Source organism: Oxyura jamaicensis, chromosome 2, assembly GCF_011077185.1.
Source record: "Oxyura jamaicensis isolate SHBP4307 breed ruddy duck chromosome 2, BPBGC_Ojam_1.0, whole genome shotgun sequence".
Lineage (NCBI taxonomy): Eukaryota > Metazoa > Chordata > Aves > Anseriformes > Anatidae > Oxyura > Oxyura jamaicensis.
In genome coordinates, this window is record NC_048894.1 from 134,659,387 (window position 1) to 134,684,749 (window position 25,363).

The 25,363-nt window shown below is 43.6% G+C and overlaps 1 protein-coding gene across 2 annotated transcripts; it reads left to right on the forward strand.

Moving 5' to 3' along the window:
• Positions 1 to 695: 695 nt before the first annotated feature.
• Positions 696 to 23,620, forward strand: ESRP1 (epithelial splicing regulatory protein 1). 2 transcript variants are annotated; one of them, XM_035319350.1, is made up of 13 exons: positions 696 to 862; positions 1,090 to 1,218; positions 2,050 to 2,163; positions 4,694 to 4,808; positions 12,148 to 12,246; positions 12,347 to 12,401; positions 14,174 to 14,284; positions 14,373 to 14,505; positions 14,594 to 14,636; positions 15,944 to 16,245; positions 17,744 to 17,962; positions 19,764 to 19,962; positions 21,799 to 23,620. In XM_035319350.1, exons 1-13 carry the CDS (start codon positions 731 to 733, stop codon positions 21,969 to 21,971), a joined length of 1,824 nt encoding a protein of 607 aa, XP_035175241.1. In that variant the 5' UTR covers positions 696 to 730; the 3' UTR covers positions 21,972 to 23,620. The 2 variants fall into 2 exon arrangements, with proteins under 2 accessions (XP_035175241.1, XP_035175242.1); XM_035319351.1 differs by having other exon boundaries at positions 19,764 to 19,950.
• Positions 23,621 to 25,363: the final 1,743 nt, after the last annotated feature.

The window sequence follows — 25,363 nt, forward strand, 5'->3', positions numbered from 1 at the left end:
GAGGGAAGGCTGTGTGAGGGAGCATGACAAACCTGCTCGGGGTTCCCCTGGGGAGCTACTCCTGGCCGTATGTGGTGCCAGAGGGGAGTCGCTGACCGGGAATGGGGTCGTGGGGTTGTGGGGTCGTGCGGCAGGGGGTCCCTCCAGGGGCGAGCAGCCCCTCCACCGCGCCGACAGCGAGGCGCAGCCCGGCGGGCAGCACTCCGACGGCGGCACGAGCAGGACGAGCACCTCACGGCGAACCCGGGGCTGCCGTTTCGGGAGCGGGGGGTGCTCCTCAGGGCCCCCCCGGGGAGAAGCGAGGCCCTGGGCGCCGCGCAGCCCCGCCCGCCATGGGCGCTGCCCGCCCGGCCGCCACGTCCCGGGGCGGGCGGCGCCAGGTGAGCGCTCCCCGTACCTGCGCCACGTGGGGGGCGGGCAGGTAGCGCCGCGGCCCCAAACTTGCAAAAGCCCGCAGCCATTTGCCAGCTTCCCAGGGGTGCAGCCGGCGTGGGAGCGGCAGCCTCCCGCCCCCGGGGAGAAAGCAACAAAAAATTATATATCTAATAAGGATAATAGAGGGGGGAGGGAAGGAAAGGGGTTGCCCGCGCGCCTCCCCCGCGCCAGGGCTGCAGGTGGGGGATCTGCCGCTTGGGTCCTTGTTTGGAAGCGACCTGAAGAGGGAAAGTTTCTGGCCTCTTCTCCTCCCCCTTTCTCTCTTTTTCCCCCTTTCCACTTGCCTGGCGGCACCATGACGGCGTCTCCCGACTACCTGGTGATCCTCTTTGTGACCACGGCGGGCACCAACGGGGCCAGGCTGGGCTCGGATGAGCGGGAGCTGCTCCAGCTCCTGTGGAAAGTGGTCGACCTGAGGACTAAGGAGGTATTTTCCCCCGAGGGAGGAGGAGGAGGAGGAGGAGGAGGAGGGAGCATCCCGAGCTGCTTCTGCTGCTCCCCTTGCCCCTGCTGGGCTGTGGGTGCCCCAGGAGCTGGGCTGGCTGTGGGTGCCCCAGGCTGGAGCAGGTCGTGGTGGAGGGCAGGGCTGTGGGGCTGCAGGTGGGGGAGCTCAAGGCCGGGTGCTGACTCGCCCCTCCTCTGCTTTCCCTGGAGCTGGGGCACCCGCACGACGTGCTGGTCAGGCCCGACCACCCGGAGCTGACTGCCGAGTGCCAGGAGGTCACCAAGGTGGACGTGGAGAGCCTGGCACTGGCTCCGCCGCTGGAGCAGGCGTTGAGACAGGTGACACCCCATAACCAGCAGCTGGGGGCCGCAGTCCCTTGGCGGGAGGTGGAAGACACCTTAGCATCCATTTACCCTCCCTCCCTACCCACTAGTGGGGTAGAAGAGCCTGGCATGGGGCACCACAGTCACATGTGGGTCAGGCAGCCTGGTCCGTGTTGGCCTTTGTGGGATTTTTCTCTCTTGCCTTGTGCTCTTTCACCTCGGGAGGTGGGGTTAAACCCTGAGAGGAAGATGAAGGTTAGGCATTGCCCTGCTCTCATCTCCTGCCTGGCTGGGCTCTGAGTTGCAGCTGTGGCCGGGTCCTCCTCAGTGTAGGAGGAAGAAGCCATGCAGAGGTGTCCCTCAAAAAAGCTGGGTTTATAGTGACTTATCTGTCCTGGAAAGAAGGAGACAGTATCGAAGCTTCTAAATAAACAGGGAGGTGTGTGTGGCTCTCATTGAGGGCAGGGCTGAAAGTCTTTCTCCTTTCCCACATGCCCTGTCTGTGAGGTTTTTCTGCCCAGGTGCTCCCCCAGCTCTCTGCAAACAGCTTTACGTCTCCTTGCAGAGCTCTTGCAAGTGAAAAAAGAATTACTTTTGTGGTGTGGGCTGTATGTGTGGCCACATCGTGGTAGAAGGGGAAAAGGGGCAATTTCCCTATGAAGTTAATTACCATGAGAGTAATCATGTGCTTAGCTAGTAAGAAACAAATATACAAAGGACTTGCTCAAAAAGAAATTCCAGCCCTATGGTCCTGCTGACCAGGATTAATACTGCAAGTTGATGACACTTCCTTCTGCAGCAACTCTGATCTCTCACATGCACGTCTTTTGTTGTTCCTGCTTTCAGTTTAATCAGTCCGTGAGCAATGAGCTGAACATTGGTGTAGGTACTTCCTTCTGTTTCTGTACTGATGGGCAGTTGCACATTAGACAGGTTCTGCATCCTGAAGCTTCCAAAAAGGTATGTAGCAGTTGACTGAAGTTCGACTCTTGGTGTGCTCTGTATATTTTTCTCGTGAAACTGATCAACTTCTCCTTAAAATGCATAGTATGAGGAGACCTCCCCACATCTGTAATTCAATCACTGCTTGTCAGTCAATGGACTTGTCAGACTACGAGCCTGTCCATGTGGATGGCATAGGCAATGTCTAATGCCTGTGCTGCCCTGAGAGAGGCTTTTAGAAGTGAAATCAGAAGAATAATTGTGAATTAAGTGTTTGAGAAAGTAGCAATGCACTGAGCGATTACTCCAAATCAGACACTCGTACCGCTGTGCGAGCTACAATGGGTTTAAAAATGGAAATTTGGAAGTGTTGCCAAATAGTTTATGATTAAGGTGGCTGACTGCCTCTTGAAATTTTGCATTCACCTTTAGCAGCTTTCAGCCTCTGTGCATTCAGTTGACTCTGCAAGGGCGGTGCTTGTATTAGCAAGGAGCTGAGCAGTAGTATGAGGCAGGCTGAGAGCGATGACTAGTCCCATAGTCTAGAGTTTTCTATAACTTCAGAGTTGCCAAATTGCTAACAGTGTTACGAGCTCCTGCCTAATTTTCGTTAGTGATAGGGTTGCAGCAATATGCTGAGTCTTCAGGCCTGAATTAACTGCCTCAATATTAATAAAATCTTGTTTTGTGGCTTGCTGTGAACATGCATTGCTCAGTAGCAGATCTGTTCTGGTATCCCCACCGGCTACTGATCTCTGCACCTATCATTTTGCTGCTTGGCCTTTGAAGGAGCAATGCTGCAAGTCTGTGCTGTTACAAAACTGATATTGGATGTTTGTTTGTTAATACTCGTTGGTGCCATAAGTATTTACACCTTTAAAGCTTGAGCAGAGAAGCCATGTGCATGATTCATAACGAACAGACCTGTGTATGTGTAACTTTGTGTTAGGGTATAACGTGGCTGGGAGAAAAGAGGCTTTTAACAAACTTTGTCACTTAAAATGGGTATTTGTTTTTATACAGTTGTGTTTTTTTTCTGTGCAGCTAAATGATGTAGGTAAAAGAAGGGAGTACCCCTATGCTTATTTAAGTTAATTTGGTGCAGGTGATGGGGATCCTTTTTTTTTTCTCTATATATCTTCAGTCTTAGTGACAGGAATCAAATTGTCATCAAAATCTTCTGATGCTGTTTGGTTACAAATTATTCATTTGAAACTTGCTCAGTGCTGCCTATAGATCAAGTAAATCAGATACTTATGAGACCTGTAGTAGTTTTCTGGTAAATACTGAGTGCTGAGGTTGGTGGCATGTGTTTTGTGGAAATCCAGGTATATTCAAAAGCCTTGTGATTTCTGCCTATGTGCTTATTTTAAGATGCACAGTCTTAATCAACCTAGTAGCTTGTGGTATTCAGACAGTAACTTGGCATCAACTGTTTCAAGTGAAACTCAGTGAAGTACAGAACTCAGTCTCTCATGGAAGCAGGAAAATAGCCGTGCTAAAACTAGAGCAGGAAATCTTGGCAAGCACACCTGCATTTTCATAAGTTTGTCTTTAAAGGGTGTCGTTTGCCTAATGCACCTGTCTATATGCTAAGATAAGCCCTGCTGTTTTCAAAGCAGAACTTGTTACAGAGCCTAAACTTCTTTCTTCTGGCTTTTTAAGCATACAGCCCCATATGCTGTCATTCTGTTCCAATGCCAAGATGCTAACTAGTCGTTCTAGACAGAAAGTAAGGGCTTTCTGTGACTTAGAGGCACTGCAGACCGCAGGCAGCCAAGTAGAACACAAGCACTGAGGCTGTGAGGAAGTCTGGAGGAGAACCGGGGGGGTTGTGTTAGTTGAAATAACTTCCCTGCTTCTTCTCTTCCTCATCCTGAAACAAATGAACAGAATAAAATGTGATAAATGTCATTGTGGGGCAAAAAGGGTTTTATTGGCACTTTCAATGGGCTTACTCCTGGCTTCATGCGCTGCAATTAAAGCAGTTACCAAGCATAGACTGATAACCTCTACACCGTATCAAACCTTCATCTGCTCCATTTATTTTTTTTAAGGGAATGAATATTTGAAGTGTGACTGTTCTCTGAAAACTCAGCGTTGTCTGCAAACCAAGACATCTTCTGCTAGTCTTGCAAAATTTGCTTGGCTCTATAAACTGAACCGAGTGCCCTCTGGCTTTTCACAGTAAAAGCTGGAACCAGAAATTGATGATAAATGTTGCAATAGCACGTGTTTGCTCTCCTACGTATATATTGGATTTGAGGCACTGGCAATAACAGCAAACTCTTCTCTGGCAGTGAAAAAGCACATTTTTCTTTCTTAAATCACAGAGAGGAAGCTGCTTAAGCAAAAAAAAAAAGTGATAAACATACTTTGAGGAGCTACATGAGCTTCTCTGCAGCAAAAATGTTTTGGTTTGGTATTTTGTTGTCTTTTTATTTTTCTCCCCTACCCATTATAACAAAATAGTTGGAAAGTTTAGTATGTAAAGACAAAGTAGAAGATGCTTGCCCCAGCTGACAGTAGTTGCCTTGTCCTTTTACAGAATATCTTGCTGCCTGAATGCTTCTACTCCTTTTTTGACTTGCGGAAAGAGTTCAAGAAGTGTTGCCCTGGCTCACCTGATATTAGCAAGCTTGATGTTGCGGCCATGACAGAATGTATCCTTTTGACAGTGACGGTGCCTGCCACAGTTACGGCTTTGGCTGAATTTTAGGACAAAGATGTGTGAGTAATGCTTGCAACACGTGTTTAGAGGTGGTATAACTTTAATGAGCGACGCGGCGCTGTACAGAGCTTTCTCACAAAGATAAAAACGTATGATGGTGCGTGATGCCACGGGGGAAAATCCTGTTTCTTCTTGATTTGTGTGTTTTCTTTACTACCTTTATAGCTGTTCTTTAAGCTTCACAGCTAAATGTAACTGACGTATTTATTCAAATCGTTGATGTGAATCCTGGTTTTAAAGCTGTGAGCTTGCTCGCTGCATCGGTTAGTTAAATTTTTTGGTGTTTTTTTTAGATAAATGCTGGGAGACCTCTTCATCTGAATTGTTAGGAGGGGGAGTGGTTACTCTTGATGTGAACATGTAATTACTCTTTAATTCAGGAGCGAACCAAAGGCAGGGATGCTGCTGGTGCATGTGGCATCCAGCTTCAGAGCCGTGGAAGTTGTGCATGCTACACCTAGCAACACAAGGCTGTGCTGACAGTGAGATGCACTCTGCATCGTGTTTCTGTTCTCAGTCTAAAACTACATTTGGAGTGATCTGAAGTAATCTGTAACCTAGCCCTGCCTCAGCTCAGCTTTGTTTGTGTGCTGTGTACAATTCCCAGAGCTGAAGCTGGTGCTGTAAGTGAGCTGGCTCTGCCCTTCTCCTTGCTGGCAGCCCCCCTCCTGCTGCAGGCTCCAGTCCTCATCTCAGACTTGCTCTCAGAAATGGAAAACTCTCGACATCCCTGGTGACCTATTGAAATAATGACAACAAAAGCTAGCTGGCAAGAAGAGATAAAGGGTCTTGAGAATTTTAAGTTGCTATTAATAACTTTGGCTAGCTTATTGCATCTGTGGAGTGATTGCCATTAAGAACTGGCGTTTTTCAGACTCAAAACTGTGCGACGTCTGAGTTACATTAGCCTTTCTCTGTAGGACCAGCATCACCAGGGTTTTGTACCTGTAGTGAGAGGGGCATAAGATATCTATGTAAGTGTGTTCTGTTAGTTTGTGGCTTTATTTCTTTGTGCGTGTTTAATTGTAAGGTTGAATGCTGGAGGCTGTCTCCTCTGCTTTGCCATCTGCAAATTAAGATGCATGTCGCCTAGCAAAGGGGCAGAATCACTTTTTTCCCCCCACTCTGAAGCCAAGTGGAATATTTAAGTGGAAGAGCGTGGACTTCTATTTTGCTTTTTCTACATAAGTGTTTGCATGGTCTAGAAACCAGATGATGGAGGCTTCTTAAATTATTGTTAAAAGCTTAATACGTTTCTTGGGGATGCTCTGACAGAAAACATGAGCTGGAGTAGTTAAAGGCAATGAGCTACTTCAGCTGTTTCAGAGAGATGCCTTTACTTTATCCCTCTGTGAGTGTCTGGCGTATGTCCTGCTGCTGTGGAAACACTTGTGTGACCATAGACACCTGTAGGGTCACTAGTCAGTTAAGGTACGATGACTGATTGTGCACATGCTGGGAGAGGGGAGCAGACCTCACTGCCAGCACCATCTGGGTGGTGGTGGCCAACTGCAGGTAGTTTTTCCTCCAAGGCCCTAAAGCTTTGGATGGTCTGAGTGGTCTCAGCTTGAGTCTGAATTCCAGATCCGATATGTTTCTCTTCAGGTGTGCACCTAAGTCTAAATAAGTTTATTCTGTTTTTATCTTTGTGGTGTGTCTTGTTTTGTAAGTGATGATGCATTATTTGTAAACTTGCTCTTGTTTATGCAACGTGGCTGGAATTAACTGTCTCTACCCCACGCTGGGAGTCCTTGCAGGGGCTTAGGAAAAGAAGGGTGTAGAGCCAAAAAAGTAAAGTACTTGTTTTCCTCTTATTGCACAATATGATAATTTTCTTTCCCCTCACCTTGCTGAAATGTACCAATTTACACACCTCCTGACACCGAGGAGATTAACTTAATTGCACTTGGAGAGTCTGTACATGCGTGTAATGCTTGCGATAAAAGTTTTGGTTGAAGCAGGTGATTAAGTCTGAGGATTAGTCCAAACAACTTTGTGCCTAGTGGTTTTTTCCCCTCAAGTGAGACAGCTACCTTCTTTCTAAGACAGTTAGGTAGCAAAGAGAAGGCTGATAGAAAAGTATCACATCCCGAGGTGGGGATGGAGAAAGGGAGATGGATGGATGAACAAAATAAAAGCTGATGGACTAGGTGGAAAGGAAGCTGTGGGTTAGTGCCAGAACCTGACCAATCTCTTGTTACTCTCGCAGGAAACAAGTGCGGCTCTTCCACCCCATGGTTAAAGGGGCTGCACGATGAGATTTGTTTGTAGCCTGCAGACTGCGCTGGGGCAGGTTTGTTAGCATTTGGTTTAGGGGTTGAGCACAGAGCAGAGATGTAGGAGAACTGCATTCACAAATTGGTGGGAGCAGAAGAATGACTTTGGGCAAGTCCCTTCATGTGCTTGTATCTCTGACCCAGGCAGAAGATGGTTGTGATCAATGGGAGGAAACGTGTGAAGAGAAAGAGTTATGGGAAAGCTGGCCATTGGTATGCAGTCACTTAAATCGTTAGTAGGCTTTCAAATGCTTTTATTTTGGTTGGTAGCATTTGATTAAACAACAAATTACAGGCTAGTGGGGAATGTGCTCTCTGGTTCCCAGCAATCAGAGGGAATAATTTCCTGCTGCAGTCATTCAGGAGGCATATTCCAGGGTGTCAAACACTGGGTAGTTGGTGCTTGGCTGAATACTTGGTGCTTGCCTTCTTTGCATGATCTTGAAAAGGAACACAGAGGCATTAAACTGAATAACTGGCTGACTTAGTTTTCCTTTAAAAAGAATTTTGGGGACTTAATCCTTCAGCAAACTACTTGAAATTGCGTATAGCAATGAAACCATTCTCAATCTAAGAGTTCAGGTGAAAACTTTACATTGTGCCACCTGCCCCCAAAGAAAGTATGAATACTTTGTCCAAACAGCCACAGGTTTCTTTTAATGCAAGGTGAGGCAGTCTTTAAAATGTCATCGAATTTGGTGGGCTGAGGAAGAATTGACATGTTTAACTGCTGTCTCTGCTACTACCTCCTAACTTAAGGTCTCCAACAGGTTTTTGGTGCGGGAGACAATCCTGTGGCAGACAGTCTTGCTGCTCTTACACAATAATGACTAAAGCGGGACAATTATGAGAAATTTTGAGTAACAAAAAACTTGGGAGAAATGATCGTGTTCTGGCAAAGGAAAGAACTTGGTTCTGTTGAAATCTCTCTAAGCGTGTGTAAGGATACAAAAGAATCAGGGCTGTTCTTGCACCTTCTGTACCTCCCATACCTGCTGCACTTCTTGATTTGCAAAGCTTGCTGAGCCAGTTTTCACTGCTGTGAGTGCCTCCAGGGTGGAGTGAACAAAGCTTGCATGACTGTTCCTAACTCAGTCTGCAGAAGACTCATCCTTTGCCTCAAGATTGGGCGTGCAGAAGTCATTAAATGGCAAATAACTATTGCTTCCTCCAGTGTAGGGTTTGCTCCACTTGCTTCTGAACTGGGATTGTGAGGATAGCTCCTTACTAGCAGTACCAGCTGGGTGTTGTCAGTAGAAACACAGCAGGGCTTCAGAACAGTCTGCTTAATGCTCTGGATAAGATCTGGGTGCTATAATACTGAAACTTGTTTTTTGACCTGGATGTTTGTGAAAACCACTGTGTAGAGCACAGCTAAAACCAGCAGTACTTAGCCCTGGCTATGAAAAGCCCTTTAATGGGTATCACCTGAGAATCTTGTGCATTGCTATTTGTATATCCTGTGGTAGCACCGAGTAACCAGGTAATATCAGATTACTTTAATCAAAATAGTATTTAAAAAGATTTAAGTCTCCTCAAGAAAATGATTGCAATCAGAATAAAGGGGGAAAAGCATCGGTGCAGAACATAACTGTAACATCTTCATGTCATCTCTGCTAAGTGAGCGTTAGTTTTTCTTTTGCCATGGCTAAGAAAGGAGTTGAGACCCTGGAAGAGACAGCCTGGGGGAAGGCTTGGAGGACACTTGTAGCTGGTGAAGCCGCAGCAGAGTCAGGGAAAATGGTTTAAAATGTCTCCCACGCTGTGAGACAAGCCTGACATAAGATGTGCCACCCCTCCGTGTGCTGGGTGTTACAGAGAGGTGGTACCACAGCTGCAAGGCAAGATTAGGAAAATCTTTGTTCCCTTATCCTGTCTTGTTTTTCTGAGTACATCGTTTTGCCCTTTGCTTCCCTTGGAATGTGTGTACCTGTTATTGTCTATCGTAGCTTTAGACAGCCAAGTCCATTTTTCTAATGCTTTAAATGTGAACTTAGATTTATCCACTGAATTCAAGTGTTTTGTTTTGTTTGCTTGTTTTTGCTAATTGCCTAGGATGGACAAGCTTTAAATATCAGCGTATGCACGTGTGGTCTCGTATACCTTCATAGAACAAGTGCTAGTTCTTTTTTAAAGGCTATTCCACTAACAGCTTTTTTTAAGCATCCTTTATTTCCAGTGCCTCAGATCAGAGGCCCATCTGCCTGTGGGCAGACATGTTTATTAAAATGCGGGTTTTCGCTTAGTTGATGCTGTTAAAAACGTGCTCCTTCACGTGCAGAAAACAATCAATTTTATTCTCCAATCTTGCCTAAAAGCCTTGCTTGTAGCTAATCAGAGGCAGAGGTGTGAGCAATTTCTCTCTCCTCTCACTCCTACTAATGTTGATGAATTTCTCCCTCCCCTCCCACTGTGTTTACGTTAATCTGGAAGGTTTTTTTGCACAACTGTCTCCCTGCTTCTGAACACCCGGCAGCAATTTCTGTAGGCACTGGGGCATTTTTAGGAATCTCCTGTTCAATGTTTTCAGTTAGAAGTTTTCTGAGGAAAACATAAACAGGGAGGGGACATCTGTTGTTTTTTTCCTTGTGTGACAGCCTCACTTCAGTGTCCTCCCCTTCCACACTGCTGCATTCCCATCTGCAGCTGATTGCTGGTAGGGATCTTTGGCTCTGCAAATGGGAAGTATTGAAGTGTCTCCTCATTGTGACAGCGTGGTCTAACAGCCAAGCTATTGCATGTATGCACACGTACACGTCTCTTGTCCCAGTGGCTGTTGAAACTACTGCCTGATTTCTCTTCCTCTCTGACGTTGGAAAAATGCCACAATGCACAATTTCTAGAATAATAATTTTTTTAAAAAAGGTCAGACAAGACCTGATTTCTAATTCCTGCATTTTCAGCAACTTCTCCTTCCCCAGATGGGTGGCAGAGGCTCTGCACAAGCACAGCGCGGGGCTGCCAGGTGCTGCAGGGGGACGGTGTCAGGCAAAGGAGGAGAAACACTCCTCTGTTTTGATGTGTGAGGTGCCCAGAAACATCTGCATGCTGCTGATTAGATGCTGTGAGAGGGATGAAGGCAGTCTGTTTGTGGGTTATTTTCCTCTTCAACACTCCCCACAAGCACCAGCTTTCCCCAGGCAGTTGTGGGGGGAGACAAGCTTGGGTGCATGGCTTAGGAAGAGAGAGTGCAATGAAAATGTTCCTTGTTGCCATAATTACTGGCGATAGTCTCTTACACCATGTTGTGGGGTTGTTTCATGTGGCTTGTTTAGGATTTTCAGCTTGGTTTTAAGAAAGCCATTTAGTGTTTTTACTAGTTTACTCCGAAGATGCTGGGAAGGGAAGGTGATGGCAACGGCTAGCAGACAGTATTCAGTGGAGCAGCTGCAGGACAGATCACTAATTTACTTGTGTTTGTTGTCTTTTTAAATACAGGTCACTTCTTACAAGAACATCTCAAGCTGATTAAGATTTTTTTCTCTTACCTTCCATACTCAGTGCACACTAAAATTTTGAGATTTTGGTGGTTTTCAGTGCTGCATCTTTCCTTTCCCTGCTGCGGAAGAAGAGTTTGATTTAATTGTTCTGAGCATTAACTGATGGCTTGTCCTGAGATGGTGCACTGAATTTGGTGTGCATTGTGTCTTTCTAACAGAAGCTGTTCCTCTGCTGTGTGTCCCTCATGTAGGCATCTGCCAATTCAAAATGGGTTCAACTCTAGATGGGAAAAACCTTTTCTTTGAGGAGCGCTGTCGTCTAGGTGCTCAAAAGTTGTTCTTCAATCCAAAATGCAGCACTTTCTGAGCATCTGCAATGCATCTGGTTTATTTTTGTGGAAATGTGGGTGAATAACTGGTGCGTTTGTCTGTTTTGAATGCCTTGCATTGCTGTATAGCCATGCCGAGATAGGTCTCGTTGTTTAGGAAACATGTACATTTTTTTGCTCTGATATCTTGTTGCACAGCGATAGGGCACAAAAACAAAATTAGTCCTACTTCAAACTACATTGTAGCTGACTTCTTGTTTTGTTTGGTTCTTAAACATTCTCTCTTCAAAGAAGGAGATGTGGATGGAAAAGACCATTGGAAAAGCTAATACAAATTGGCTTTGTAAATGGAGCAGAGTTGAAAGTAATCTTCCTGTTCTGTAGTTTGGTGCTACAGGGAGGGGCAAACACAAGAGAAAAGGGGGGAGGGAGATACCTTAGTGAACTTTTAAAAAGTTATGAAAAAATAATACTTGTAACCGTCTCCCTCAAACACAGATTTGTATCTGATCAGTGTACAGACTGAGACAACATTTTCTGCTCTCTGTTGACAGGAAAGCTTTTCCATGCTATCATCTTCCAACACCCTTCAGATCAGAAAATATGTGGGCTGTGGGACTCTGCTTTGTCTGTTGGATTTTCACAGTGATGAACTCTAAACCTGATTTTCCTAATGCTGCACGAGAGCACAAAGCTCAGGCTGTAACTTCTAACAGGCAAGACTTAGACCAAGTGCTGCTTGTGAATTTTAGCAAAGTGGTAAGATAGCTACTCTACTTTGGGATTTACCTGTTCAGAAAACGTGTGGCATGTCCTCTTATTTTTAGAGTTTGTAGTTGATGGTTTGCTTCTCCTTCCCCAGATCTTCCTCTAGAGATTAAAGATCTTAATTAAAGAGGACAGGACTCCAGTCTCTTCTTCATGCAGGATTGTATCTGTCTTATGCTCATGCATTTTGTATGTCTGAATTAAATATGTATGTCCTTATTATGGGGTCTCATGTCCCCAGACACTTTCTGGAGTGACCTCACACTCCCGCAGGTGGCAGTAGTTAGAGGCTAAGGCAGCAGCTAACCCGGAGCAGCTGATGCATCTCGGCAGGAAAATGGATTAAGTCTTCCCCTGAGAAGCGACTTACCATTAAGGATAACATGAAAGCTTGTTGCTCTAGTAGGAGACCAATTAGAAATCTATCCAGTGATGATTGACTTAACTCCAGCATAAAGATTTAAATCTTGACAAGAGCAGTTCAGCGCTTCCCTATGGAGCCTCTCAAGTTGAAGATATGGGGAATATTATTTTAACACTAATATCTGAACCATACAGTAAGTGACTGTGATGAACTAGTCTTCTGTGTTGCTTGTTTGGTTTTTGTCTGTCTTGTATGCTGAGGAAAAAGGAAATAACTTGTACTGTGTTTCATAGATCACAAGTTTTCAGATCCAGAAAGAGTGAACTACAAATTTGAAAGTGGGCCTTGGTATGTATCATCTCACTCTTCTTTTTTTTTTTTTCTAAAGGCACTGCTTAGATAAGCTGTACTTCTCTGTACTCCTAATCTGCAAATAGATGTTGCCATTATTTTTATTTATCTTGCCACTGCTGTGGAAGTAAATTAGATGTTTTAAGTGGGAAAGGGGGAAGAAAACTGCATCAGATGCAGGACTGAAGCCTAGCAAGGAACTGTAGCCTGCTAGGTGCTGTTAGTTCTGGGTTCTCCTAATAAGTGTACATAATGGGTGTTGAGTGGGCTCTTCTCTGAACAACAAACTTCTGCATTTTTGCAAAAGTAACCCTTTTAGTAGTAACTCAAGCTTTTCCTGCAATTTGCTTCACAGTTGGTGAATATACATCATGACGATTTTTCTCTTGCATAGGGAAGATGCATTTCCATAAAGATACAGTGCCAAACAAAAGACTGCTACCAGTAAATTGCTTGAGCTATGATGGTCTTCTTCCCAAACATGTTTTAAACATAAAGCTTCATCTATGCTTGATGACTTTTTAAAATGTAATCTTGCTTTTCCATGTATGAATACAGATTTTTCCTTGCTTTACTTAGTCCCTTCTTGCACAAGTAATTACTTCCCTCTTCCAGATTAATGAACTCTCATAATGGTAGCGATATTGGCAAAAGATGATTCTGAACAAAAAGTGGCAAGAAGAAAAATGCAACAGTATTGGCAGAAAGTATCCAGTGAGATTAGTTCAGGCAGCTATTTGTTTTAGCATTGTTCTAAGATTTTTCCCATTTCAATAATGAAACGTTGTGTTGAGGTAAAAGATTCCCATCTTATTTGTGATAATAAGTGGAAGCTGATGGGTTTTGTTTCAACTGTTTCAGTAGAGGTATGTCATCAGAAAAGATAACACTGTCTTATTTGTACAAACTCATGCACCAATAGCTTATTTTATTAAGGCAAAGTATTAAAGTACGGGATTGGGAGGAGCAGTTCTGGACAGATTTCTACAGGAAAGGCCACCTGAGAACTGAAAACACAACCAAAACCATGACCCTCCTACAGCACAGCCCTTGTATGAGGGGAGGCAGCTGTTTAATCAATCCCATGGTTTCTGTGCAACAACCTGGCCTTCCTACAGCCATAAAAGCAGCCGTGGGTAGCTGTTGTCAGTGTTTTTGTTCTACATGGCATTTTTAACATGCAAGAGAACAAAAGGGACTGTGGTAATGACCAATTAAATCTGGCTCTTTGTGGCTGAGCTATTCCCATGCTAAGCAGTTGACGTAGCCTGTGGCTATATTAGTCTCCAGTAGCGCAGTAATGGCCTCAACATGAAACATTCAGGCTAAACTCCTTGGGTGAAGTAAAATCTGAAACAAATCTCGTCTTAGCTTGTGAGTAGCCCTTGCATGCTGTCACAGTACAAACACTAACTTGGCTCTAACAGCTCTGCCTCAATTTCTACTTATCCGAGATGAGAAGAGCCAAGTGTTTCATTGCAGTGCACTAACCCTGTTCACACAACAGGGAAGCACAAAACATTGGTATGTCAGGAGGGGAGAGTGAAGTGGGAACGTGCTTAAGAAGGGGAGAGCTCAAGGGGCATGTGTGGTAGGGAGCTGGGAAAGGGGCAGCTCAGCAGAGCTTGCCGTGTGCTGTGATTTTGGTCACAGGTCTCAGGAAGCCCTAACAGTGCCTTCCCTCTTGCCCAGCAGAGGGGGAGCATGGGCAGAACCTTGTCACAGAAGTGTGAGTGATGAGCATTTGTTTCCTCTTTTGGTGCCTGCAGCAGCAAGATGGAACTTGTGGATGACAATGCTGTCATTCGAGCAAGAGGACTACCTTGGCAGTCGTCTGACCAGGACATAGCGAGGTTCTTCAAAGGTTTAAACATTGCCAAGTTAGTAGCAAAGAACTTATCTCTGCCTCTGTAGTGCTTCATCTGCTCCAGTCACGGAGTTTTTATCTCTCTGACTTAAATCTTTCAGGGGAGGTGCTGCACTCTGCCTCAATGCTCAGGGTCGGAGGAATGGGGAGGCTCTCGTGAGGTTTGTAAGTGAAGAGCACAGAGATCTAGCGCTGCAGAGACACAAGCATCACATGGGAAATCGATACATCGAGGTGTGTGACACTGGCTTTGAGGTCCTCCTCTCAACAGGGGTGCAAATTGCATGTCAATCACGTGTTCTCTTTTCTTCCCTTTCATTAGGTATACAAGGCAACAGGTGAAGACTTCCTTAAAATTGCAGGAGGTAACTTTTAGGGGATGAGAAGGGAGGGTTTGTTCCGTCCTTATCTGCAACTAACTTGGGGTTCTAAACGGCTCTTCTTGGATGTGGTCTTTCATTTTTCTTTCCATGATCAAGTAGGTAACTGCTGGGTGATAATTAGATACTCTGCTGACAGTCCAAGCTGTTCCATGACTTCTGTCCACCTTTGTTTCTCCCACACCCTTACCATTTTCAAGCAGCCTATTAAATAAGGATTTGATCAGACAAGGTGATCTCACCTTATGAATTTTGTTCAGAAGGTAATCTTCCTGAATGAGGGGACCTAAATGTTACTGATTGGAAAAATTGCTCAGGTGTTGTTTTTCTGCAAAACAATGCTATTGCTGTTGCTGTGGAGACTTGCGCATAAAAGCAAACAGATATCACAGCGTAAATAACAAGGGATTTATGGAACTGATTTTTCTTCAAATGAAACCTTCGATTCTGACTAAAGGGGAAATTTAGATGAAATACTTCATTTTAAGGGGACTATTCCCAAACCTTGAATTGAAAGACTGCAAAACTTGTTCTACTAATCTCCCCACAGACTACCACCTTCCCTTTATGACTGTAAGCATACAGAATTTGAGTTAAGATCCAATAAGCTGTTATGCACCTACACTACTGGCTTAAAATCCTTCTTGGTTCCTAACATAAATTTGTTCTGGGGGATGTAGATGACTAACAGAATGTCTAAAGTTATGGTTTTGGAGTGTGAGAGACTATTACGTTGTTGAATAGATGGCTAACTGATAGGTTTGGTAATAGTTGCACCATTCAAAGTAAAAACACTGCTTGTTAATGATGGAAAAATTGTATGTCTGACACTACCAGACTTGTTTTGTATATCAGCTTGGCAAAATAAGCTAGCTGTAAGTGAAAGGGCTGTGCTAAGGTGCAAAACTGGTTAGCAGGTAGATCTGGATAGGGTAGTGTAGGCTTGTAACTATGAGCATAATGGTCTTCAAAAGATGCTGGAAGTCGAATTGTTAGACTTTGACAGTTTCCTCAGGATAGGATGAAATTCCTGAGCTGTCTTCAACATGTGCTTCTAGCCATCTGGCTTTCTTTCCAAGCATAATGGTCTGGGAACTTGATTGCTATATATTGTGGCTTCAAAGCATGCTAAAAGTGTAACTTAAAAAGGTGAGGTGTGAAGCAGGACTCACACAGAAGGGATTCTGCTCAGAAATGGTCTTGGGGGGGAGGAGGAGTTAGCTATGCCAGACTTGCTCAGGGTTTTGTGTGGCTGCCTAAATTTGAGTGCTTCTGTACTTCCTTTGCTAAAGGCACTTCCAACGAGGTTGCACAGTTCTTATCGAAAGAAAACCAAGTGATTGTCAGGATGCGAGGCCTTCCTTTCAATGTGACAACAGAAGAAGTGCTGACGTTCTTTGGCCAGCACTGCCCTGTAACAGGAGGGAAGGAGGGAGTCCTATTCGTCACATACCCTGACAGCCGGCCCACGGGGGATGCCTTTGTGTTGTTTGCTTGCGAGGAGTATGCACAGAATGCGCTGAAAAAGCATAAGGACTTGCTGGGAAAAAGGTACATTGAACTCTTCAGGAGCACTGCAGCAGAAGTTCAGCAGGTGGGTGGAAACCTTGCAAACGCGTCCTTCTTGTAGTCCAGGCTCCTGCATTGGCATTAAGTAGTGTCAGCAAGTACTGCGTGGCCATGACTGGAAGTTCTTCCCCTTTTCTCACTCTTGACAACTTGCTGGAAAGAGTAGTGTCCAAACTTCTTGTAAGGTTTTGCTCCCTCTGCATGTAAGATCTTATGGATGTTCTTAATCACATGCACATGCAAAATATACATACATGTGTGTATAAATGAATCCTTGATGTTTTTTTGTCTTCTGATATTCTTGCAAACAGTAGTTCATAGATAATACCAGTATATGTAGTGGAAAGCAGTAGACCCACATAAAATTTCTGTGAATTCCACTGATGGCTTAGCTCTATTCAAGAGGAGTGCTGGCAACAAATCTGATCTAAAAGGCATTCTTAGTCACTGGCACAGAAAACAGAGCCTCTAGTTGGCTTCTTCAGCCAACTATCAGGAGAGCCTTACAAAGTGCCTCTAATGATAGTTGTTGGACATCTTCTGACAGCGCTGGCTACCTAGCAGAGGGTGGCAAAACTTAGCAGACCTGGGCTTGAGAAGTAGCCACTCTTGCATGAGCATGGCTTGATGGAGTGTTGATTGCAGGTACGTTGTCAAGGGAATGAATTAGGACTGAGAGGACTGTGTACCTATGTCTCCAAAGACCTGTAGAGCTTGGGCTGATGACACTAACTTCTACACATGATACTAAAAGGTCCTGTCCATAAGGCAAGTTATGGCCTACAATAGCCATTTCGTTGTAACCAAGCAACAGCACGGCTCTTTCCTTCAAATATGCAGAGATTTTGGTGCCTTATTTGGAGGGTGATAGTAAGTGAGAAAACATATCTGCAACTTGCTACCCTTGTATTTTCATCAAGTGATCCCGTAACTTCTTTGTTTAGCAAAAACATCTGACACCTGTGTAATTGAATATTGATATTGTTCAGAGATGGTTAAAGGAAAGTGGTTAAATAGCTGGTAAACTCTTGACTGGGTGGGGTTTTTACTGTTCAGACTACTAAAATCTCAGAGCATGACTCCCTTATTTTTAATACTATGACTCAGTGACACCACGTGTTACCTGATGTACTATTGCACGTCAAGGCAGTTTGGTAGTGAAGTATGTTTCTAGTTCATAGACTCACCTAATACTTAGAGGAGATATTTTCTTCAGTAGAAATGGCCCCATGACTAAATAGACAGTAGGATATTTTCATGATAAAATGCTGTAGAAATAAAGGTTTCATGTTCTAGATCTGAGAGTTACATTATGGTTCAAGTGGCTCCAACTTATTTTGGAGAGTTTAAAGACTTTCTGCAAAGCGTCTGAATTCTAAGCATTGCTGCTGTGGCTTAAGCCCAGAAACTAGCTCACTTTTTTTTTCTTAAATGCTGCCCAGACTGAAAATGACGTAACACCAATCCTATGAATTGAAGAATAAGTAAGGAAGCTTTCTGTAACCTCTTTCTGTTTTGCACAGGTGCTGAACAGGTACTCGTCCACGCCTCTCATTCCTCTCCCAACGCCTCCTATTCTTCCAGTATTACCTCAGCAATTTGTGCCTCCCACTAACGTCAGAGACTGCATACGTTTGCGTGGCCTTCCCTATGCTGCCACTATTGAGGATATCCTGGAGTTTTTGGGGGAGTTTTCTACAGATATTCGGACCCATGGCGTCCACATGGTACTGAATCACCAGGTTGGTAGGCGCCACATTGCTGGGCACCGTGCTACCTGCATGTGTGTGTTACAGGCTCCTCCAAATGATATCATCACCAGTAGGGAAGCACCTTTGGGACTGACACTAATGACATGAATTGGCCTCCAGCACTCCTCTAAAAATGTACTGATAATAGATGGACTTACTTGAACCATGCTGTAACAGCTGCTGCATCTGCTGTAGAGTGGTTCCTGTCACTGAGACCCACGTGCCTAAAGCTAAGCCACAATCTCTAGAGGTGCTCCTTTAGCACCAGCTGTGATCCTGCACTGCTTGAACTGAAGAGTCCTGCTCAACAGCTTTAGTAATTCCTCTTATGTGAGGCATATCTTCAAAACAAAGTTGTGGTCAACGTTAACTCTCAAAGAAGCATTTTGCCCCTGCTTTGCTGAACAATATGCCTCAGGTGTATTTGAGGCTGTATGACTGCAGCCATTTTGAGATGGAAGGATTTCTTATGGCACAAGTCTAAAACTACAGCTGAAGTTTCAAGTCTCCTCAACTGTGGTGCTACTTTCCTTGAATGGCTATGGCTAAGCATGTGGATTAGTGGCTCACTGACACATGTAGATGGTTTCATCTTTGCCATTGTTTCCTGGAGGTAGTTTCTACCAAAACCTTTTAGACAAAGGCCCATGTTGTGATCTCCTTGTTTATCTGCATAGTTTTGTAACTTTAAAGGGAGGAAAGGGCAGCTCCTCATCCTCTGTGGAGATTGAGTGGCTGTGCTGATTACTGTGGTATAAAAATGTTCTTTTCTAAAACTGTTTTGAGTGATGCTAAGACTATGTTGCAGCTGCAAACTAGTTCCTTTTCCTGCAGTAAAGCTTCTCTGTTTGAGGAGCATGGGAAGAGAGAAGGGACTAGAGTTTCTGCAGCACCTGTCTTAAGATTTTTGTGTTTGTGAGGACTTGACCAAGCCACATCTGAGCCAGAGCTGAAAAATGATGAGGAATGTGCAGTTCTGGAAGAGACAAATAAAAAGATACAGGTGTTAAAGCACAAGTAATGGTTTACGCTAGCATCAGCCCTTGTCAGCAGTAATGAAAGAACCTGGAGGAAGAGTGTGTGTGTGTAGTCCTGAGAGTCCTGCCCAAAGCTGTCACCTTTCTTTTAGGTACTGCTTTGCACAACTATTTGATTTTTATCTTTTTGAATATTCTCACTACCCCCACCATTCCTGTTTCCAACCCTCTAATGATAAACAAGTGTGTAAAGGATGGTGCTATGGTTTTCTTCCCTCAGAAACTAGAAGAACTGGCCCAGAACTTAAGTTAGAGCTGACTTCAGATCTCTACCTCCAGTTTTGGCTACTTCAAGCCAACAGCTTTGTGTGGCTGAAGTGACTCTTCCTAATTGTGTATCCCACCCACTTACAGCTATATACAAGGATCTAATTTTTCTTCCCTGCAAGCTCACACCAAGCCTATCTACATGATTAGCCTTCGGCTAGTGACATTTTAAAATATTCTAGCCCATATTGACATCAACAAAATAAAAAATAAAAAGGCTTTTGACTGTATGTCTTTTCTCAGTTAAGTTAGCACAAGTTGGAAGGATGCCCATAAGATGCAGCAGGCAGACTAGGATTTCACAGCAATAGTGGGGAAACTTCAGGGAGAGTTTAAACATGCTGATAGTTGCAAGAGTCTGTAGGGATGACTGGCTGCACTCTACTTTAGAGATAAATATTTTTATGGCTGTTTTTAACAGCACAGATCATTATTATGCTGCTACTTCATGGGAGCTCCAGAAACACTTCTGTTTGTCTTGTTTGTAGGGACGTCCGTCGGGAGATGCTTTTATTCAGATGAAATCTGCAGACCGAGCTTTTCTGGCTGCGCAGAAGTGTCACAAGAAGACTATGAAGGACAGATATGTTGAAGTCTTTCAATGTTCTGCTGAGGAGATGAACTTTGTATTAATGGGGGGCACTTTAAATCGAAATGGCTTGTCCCCACCACCATGTAAGTTACCATGTAAGTTTTGCATGGGTCTTGCCAATACTCTACGCTGTGTGCGGGTAGGTGTTGGAGCTGCTTTCTTGACTCTGATTCTGGTTCTTGGAAAGGAGTCTCAGATGGGGGTGGTAAAATAAGGCCTTTTCATAATAAATCAGCAGCTTGAAGTCATTATTTTTCCCTTTGGTTGTGAATTATGATGACTGAAAGACTACTTTCAAATTCCTCTTGCTTTTCCAGTGGCAAATGTCCCCTCCCATTCTTGAAACTGAACTTGGCCATGGTGAGCCATGACTCTGAAAAGTAATTTGACTGCCTAAGGCTTAAAGAGCAGTTTCCCACTTAAACTGATTTGTATGTACACTTTTCATCATGCTGAACGTGTCAAATAAGTCTTTCCACTTTCACTCTCCAAACTTAATTCATGAAACCATTGGAAATGCTCTCCTTTGAAACTTAACCTCAAGTGTCCTACCTGTTGAACCACTACTGGCTGAACTCTTCCTTTTTGTTGTTTGTACAAACCTGAATTGTCTCTGTGGGAGTAAAACACACATCCCTGTGGCCTCAGAACTGCAGAAACTGTATTTCATGTACAGTTCTGCTCCTCAGAGCTGTTAGGATGAGCATGGACTTCTAGACAAATGTTTGGGGAATATGCTTTAAGAGCTTAAGGGCTAACTTAGTAAACATGCTTGCTGTATAAATCTGAGCCTATGGGAAAAATAATACTTTGCTTCCAAGATAATAAATGGTAAGGCAGTAGAGTAGGAGCTTTCTCTCTCTCTGCACATGTATTATTGTTTATGGTGGCGTTTCTAAGAAACATTCTCTAAACCCTACTCAGAGCTCCCAATCTGACAGTGAATTTCTTGGGTGTGGTTCCTCCTGAGCTGTGAATAGACCTTCAGCTAATCTTTAGGAGTTACGCTTTCCAGTTGACTAGCATTTCTTGCAATGCAAGATTCATCTAAGTGGGGATCTGCAGTATGTGGTCCTACGTGTGACATATCCCAGACAGGAGCTCCTGAGAGCTCCTAGGACAAGTTCTTGAGTAGAAGCCCCAAAGTTTGGGATTTCTTAGGTGGCAGTGTTCCTATCTGTAAATATAAATGCAAATGATGTATTCCTCAGATAAGCCCTTTCTGCTCTGTCACTGCCCCATCCCACAATGCAGTGAGATGCTCACTGTTGCTTTAAAGTAAGCTTCTGTGTCACCTATTCAGGGCTATCTAAAACTTTCATATGTTCACTGTTATGGTACTAGAGAAGGAAAGGAAAGGAGGCGGTAGAACTATGTTTCAGCAAGAGGTGAGGCCTTATGAGGCCCTCACAGCTAAGTTCAGTGTGTTGTTAGCATTCAGTTTAAAAACAAACAAATATGAGAAGCTACAAAGTCGTGGTTGTGCCCACTCTGCTTTTGGTCAATTGGACACAGCAGTTTGGGGGATAGGGAGTATCAAGACAGACAGGTATCCTCTGCCCTGCAGAAAGTTAGGCAGGTATCAGGCACTGAGGTTTCCTTTATTGGAGAAGTATCTTAATGCATGAGCCTAGAAAAGAAATAATATTGTCCTAATCAGAAAGAGGCCCTGTTCCCAGAGCCATCAGTGGCTTCTGATTTTCGTGTTAATGACCTTTTGCTTTTGACTAGGGGGTAGAGGGATATACTTTAGTCTTGCACCCAGGTCCATAGCAGTGCCCCAGCTTTATTTTCTGTGATGAGCAAGCAAATTAGAAACTTGTGAGAGCTCCTGAAGAACTGTTCAGCTAATGGAGTTCATATATATATATACACACACACACATGCTGGGATTTCGAAGGTCTTAATCTATTTTCCATTTGTCCCTTTAGGCCTTTCACCCCCTTCCTACTCCTTTCCGGCTCCTGCTGCAGTTGTGCCGACAGAAGCTGCTCTGTACCAGCCATCCATGCTTCTGAACCCACGAACACTCCAGCCCTCCACGGCATACTACCCTGCTGGGGCTCAGCTCTTCATGAACTACACAGCGTACTACCCCAGGTAAAGCAGAAGAGAAAACCAAGCAGGAACAAAGAAGTCCTCTTGCAGCAAATGCACAAAGCTCACAAAAGAACGTTTGTCTGTCATGCTAAAGGCTTGTGCTACAAAGAACAGCTTGTTCAGTATCTTGTTCAGGGAAACAATTTCAGGATATCTAGGGATTTCCCAAGTTTTAGACTATTTCAGGTAGTGATGATTACTTTTTTTTAAACAAGTTGCACGGTTACAGTGGGAATTTCATGGTTTTGTTTTTCTCTCACATGCCTCTTCAACTCATTAGTTTGCATTGTTGTGCCCTTGGTAGGAATTGATTATGAACACTCCTACCTGGGTCCACAAAGAAACCCTTGGCCCCCTTTCAGAAGGGGTGGATTGGGGTCTTGCCCTTACAACGGTTCCTGAAATCCTGCCTCTTTGTTTTTGTAATAAAGTAACATTTGACCTTTATGGTGAAAATTCTGTTGTTTACTTATTTATGAAAATATCGCATTGAAACATGTGTATTGAATGCATATGTGAAATATGTGCCTTGAAGCATACGTTCTCCCTGACCTCATGAACACCTCTTGTGAAAGGCTTTTGGCTCTTCTGCACATACTACCTGTCTTCTGCAGAACAAAGACTCTTGGTACCTCTCGTTCTCTGCAGTAACGAGGCCCTGGAAAGAGCCGTGTTCCCTACAAGCCATAAACTGCCTCTCAACTATCAGGGAACCTGAGAAAAGAACCCCAAGTTTTCAATCAGGTTCAGGCAAGAGCTTTTTATCTCTGGAGAAGCGTCCAAATAGCTACTTATGAAGTTGTTGAGCAGTATGGACACTGTAGTACCTGTAAGATAACCAAAGTTTTCTAACTACTCCAACTAAATCAGTATGTCTGTGAGCTGCCTGTTTTTTTCATTAAAATGTGTTTTTCACTCAAAGTTAATTTCTATAATGCTTTCATGTGTCTTATGGTTATGACATGTTACCAAACTCAGCCTCTTTAATGTAAGATCAAAAAAATAAAATTCCAGAACTTGCACTGGCAATATAAAGTTTCTCAATAATAGCTCTTACATCATGAGAATGCAGTACCATTAATAGTTTGGTGTGACTTTGGCATTTTGGGTGTCTTAATCTGCAGTGGCGAGTCCATAATTATTTAAGCAGCAAGCCCAACAGAGACCTCACCGAATGGGATCCCACACAAGTCCCATCAATGTCTGCTTGAGCTGTGGACATTATGGTGGTTACAGACTGATCAGTTCCAGGCCAAAATATCCTTTTAGTATGCCTATCTAACTGACAGCAATTGTTCCCTAAGAATAGTACAGAATCATGTAGCAATTCTTATAGCAATTACAAGTACCTGTTGCTTTTTTTAATGGTAACATTTCTGGAGTAAAATTGGCTTCTTTCCATTTTGACATCTGTTTGCTATTTGGATATTGCTTTTCTGTCCAAAGTAAATGTTTGATCTACAGACAATTTGTATGTGACTCCAATAGACGTAGTGATCCCTTGTAGCTGATATTTTGTTAGAGAAATTAGTTTTATCTTATCATACAAGTTCCTATGCTTTGTAAAGGATGCAATGAGCAATTGGATCCCTTTCACATAAAAATCAGAACTTTTAAGTGGAGGTTTCTGGTTCTGAAACCTAATTCAAAAAATGTTAAATGTGCAGTAGGAAAGAGCGGGGTACCCTCTGTACTCAATGGTGCATTTAAATGCACATACATGGAAAAGCAAAACTGATCTGGTGGCTAAAGATCAGACAATGGCTCATAAATCTATCTAGTGAATATTTATGGCAATAAGGAGAGTTTCTCTGACCTGCTGCCAAAATGGTCTACAGCCCAAGTTTTGCAAGGTCAGGTTGCTTTAGAATAGCCAATTCCCTTTTTTTTTTACCCAGTAATTAACCTAGGTGGCAGGGTTGGGGGAAGGATTGTTTTGCTTTTCTTGTGTCTACCAGAAACCCTTTCTTTACATAACTTTTCTTAAAACTCTTCTAGCATTGGTGATGAAATATGAGGACATAATAGCATAGAAGACATCCGTTTGTTTAAGATAGCTTTAGTGAACTACCAGCGAAAAGGAGGGAGAGCAAGTTATTCAAGATCTGTCAGTCTTTGATATCTCTGTTCAGCTTGTAATTATTATCTGGCAACGTGTTCTGACAGCAAATCAGTGGTCTCTATCTCTGCCTAGTCCCAGGCTTTTGAGAAAAAGAACAATAGGATTCATGGGAGGGATGGCTTTCTTTCCTTACCTAATCCTGGGTAAATAGGTGCACTGGTTGTCATGTGCATGTATGTTGAAAGCAATGAATAGCCGCAATACTTGGCAACTGCTAACAGGTACTATGGAAACTTTAGCGTACACAAACTTGAGAGTTACTGCTATAGGGTTTAGACCTTTAAAATAAACTTAATTTAGTGTATTTACTCTGTTCTAATGCCATTTTGATCAGTTCTAAGTAATGCCTTTTAAAACCTCAAGTTTCTGACAAAATGCTAAATTGTAGGAACACGTTTAAACATTTTTAATCAATATTTTGGAGAGTGAAATGGAAGGAGGAGGCTTGTGTTCAGTGAGTAGTGTGCTGGTGGGACTTGTTGCCAAAAAATGACATGGAAGCTGAAAACTGATGTGGGTTCAAACAGACTGAACAAACTCAAGAGCAGGAAATTCATTGTCAGCTAGTGAATACGCAGAAACCACATCTGGCTCAGGAAGTCCTTGAACCCAAAATAACTGGAAGAGTGTTTTTACGCTTGGTGTCCTACGGTAAACAATTGTGTTATTGAACTAAGTTGGGAAGGAAAACTTTTTTGTTAGCATCTTCAGAGAACTGTTTGTCTTGAGAGATGAGTTCTGCTTGTGAACATGGGTCTTTTCCAAAGAGTGTGGTTGTATTCCACTATGCTGGTCTAATGGCTAAATTTGGGTTAAGAAGTTATTTCCCTGTTATCAGTCTTATGTACAGCACTGTTCATTGCAGTAATTCGAGTTTGTCTGTCTATGTGGTAGATAAAAACATGATTCTGGCACTTCCTGCATGAGGAAATCCAGGGTAATGTGTTACCACCTGTAAGCTTCCACCTCCTCCTGCTATGGATTGCTTTTTATCTGTACACTAATCAACTTGTGAAAGTATTTCTCTATGTGCATATTGTGTATACACATCAATATTACATGTATGCATACATAAACGTGTGTATATTACAGACCAAGGCTGGGGGGACCTCATAATTCATAATGGATCCTCGCTTTTTCCCCCGTAACAACCACCACGGAGAACAAGCGAGGTATTTTTGTAACCTTGGCCATTGCTTAGGTTCACGTTACAGCACAACTACCAACTAGTTTAAACTAGCAAAACTAGGAAGTTGGAACAAGTGGGGCAGATC

Excerpts from the sequence above, each read along its gene's own strand:
- ESRP1 (XM_035319350.1), top strand. The coding sequence starts at position 731 with ATGACGGCGTCTCCCGACTACCTGGTGATCCTCTTTGTGACCACGGCG. Across the intron at positions 2,164-4,693 it reads ATCCTGAAGCTTCCAAAAAG|AATATCTTGCTGCCTGAATG; the intron begins GTATGTAGCAGT and ends GTCCTTTTACAG. Across the intron at positions 14,285-14,372 it reads AAAGGTTTAAACATTGCCAA|GGGAGGTGCTGCACTCTGCC; the intron begins GTTAGTAGCAAA and ends TAAATCTTTCAG.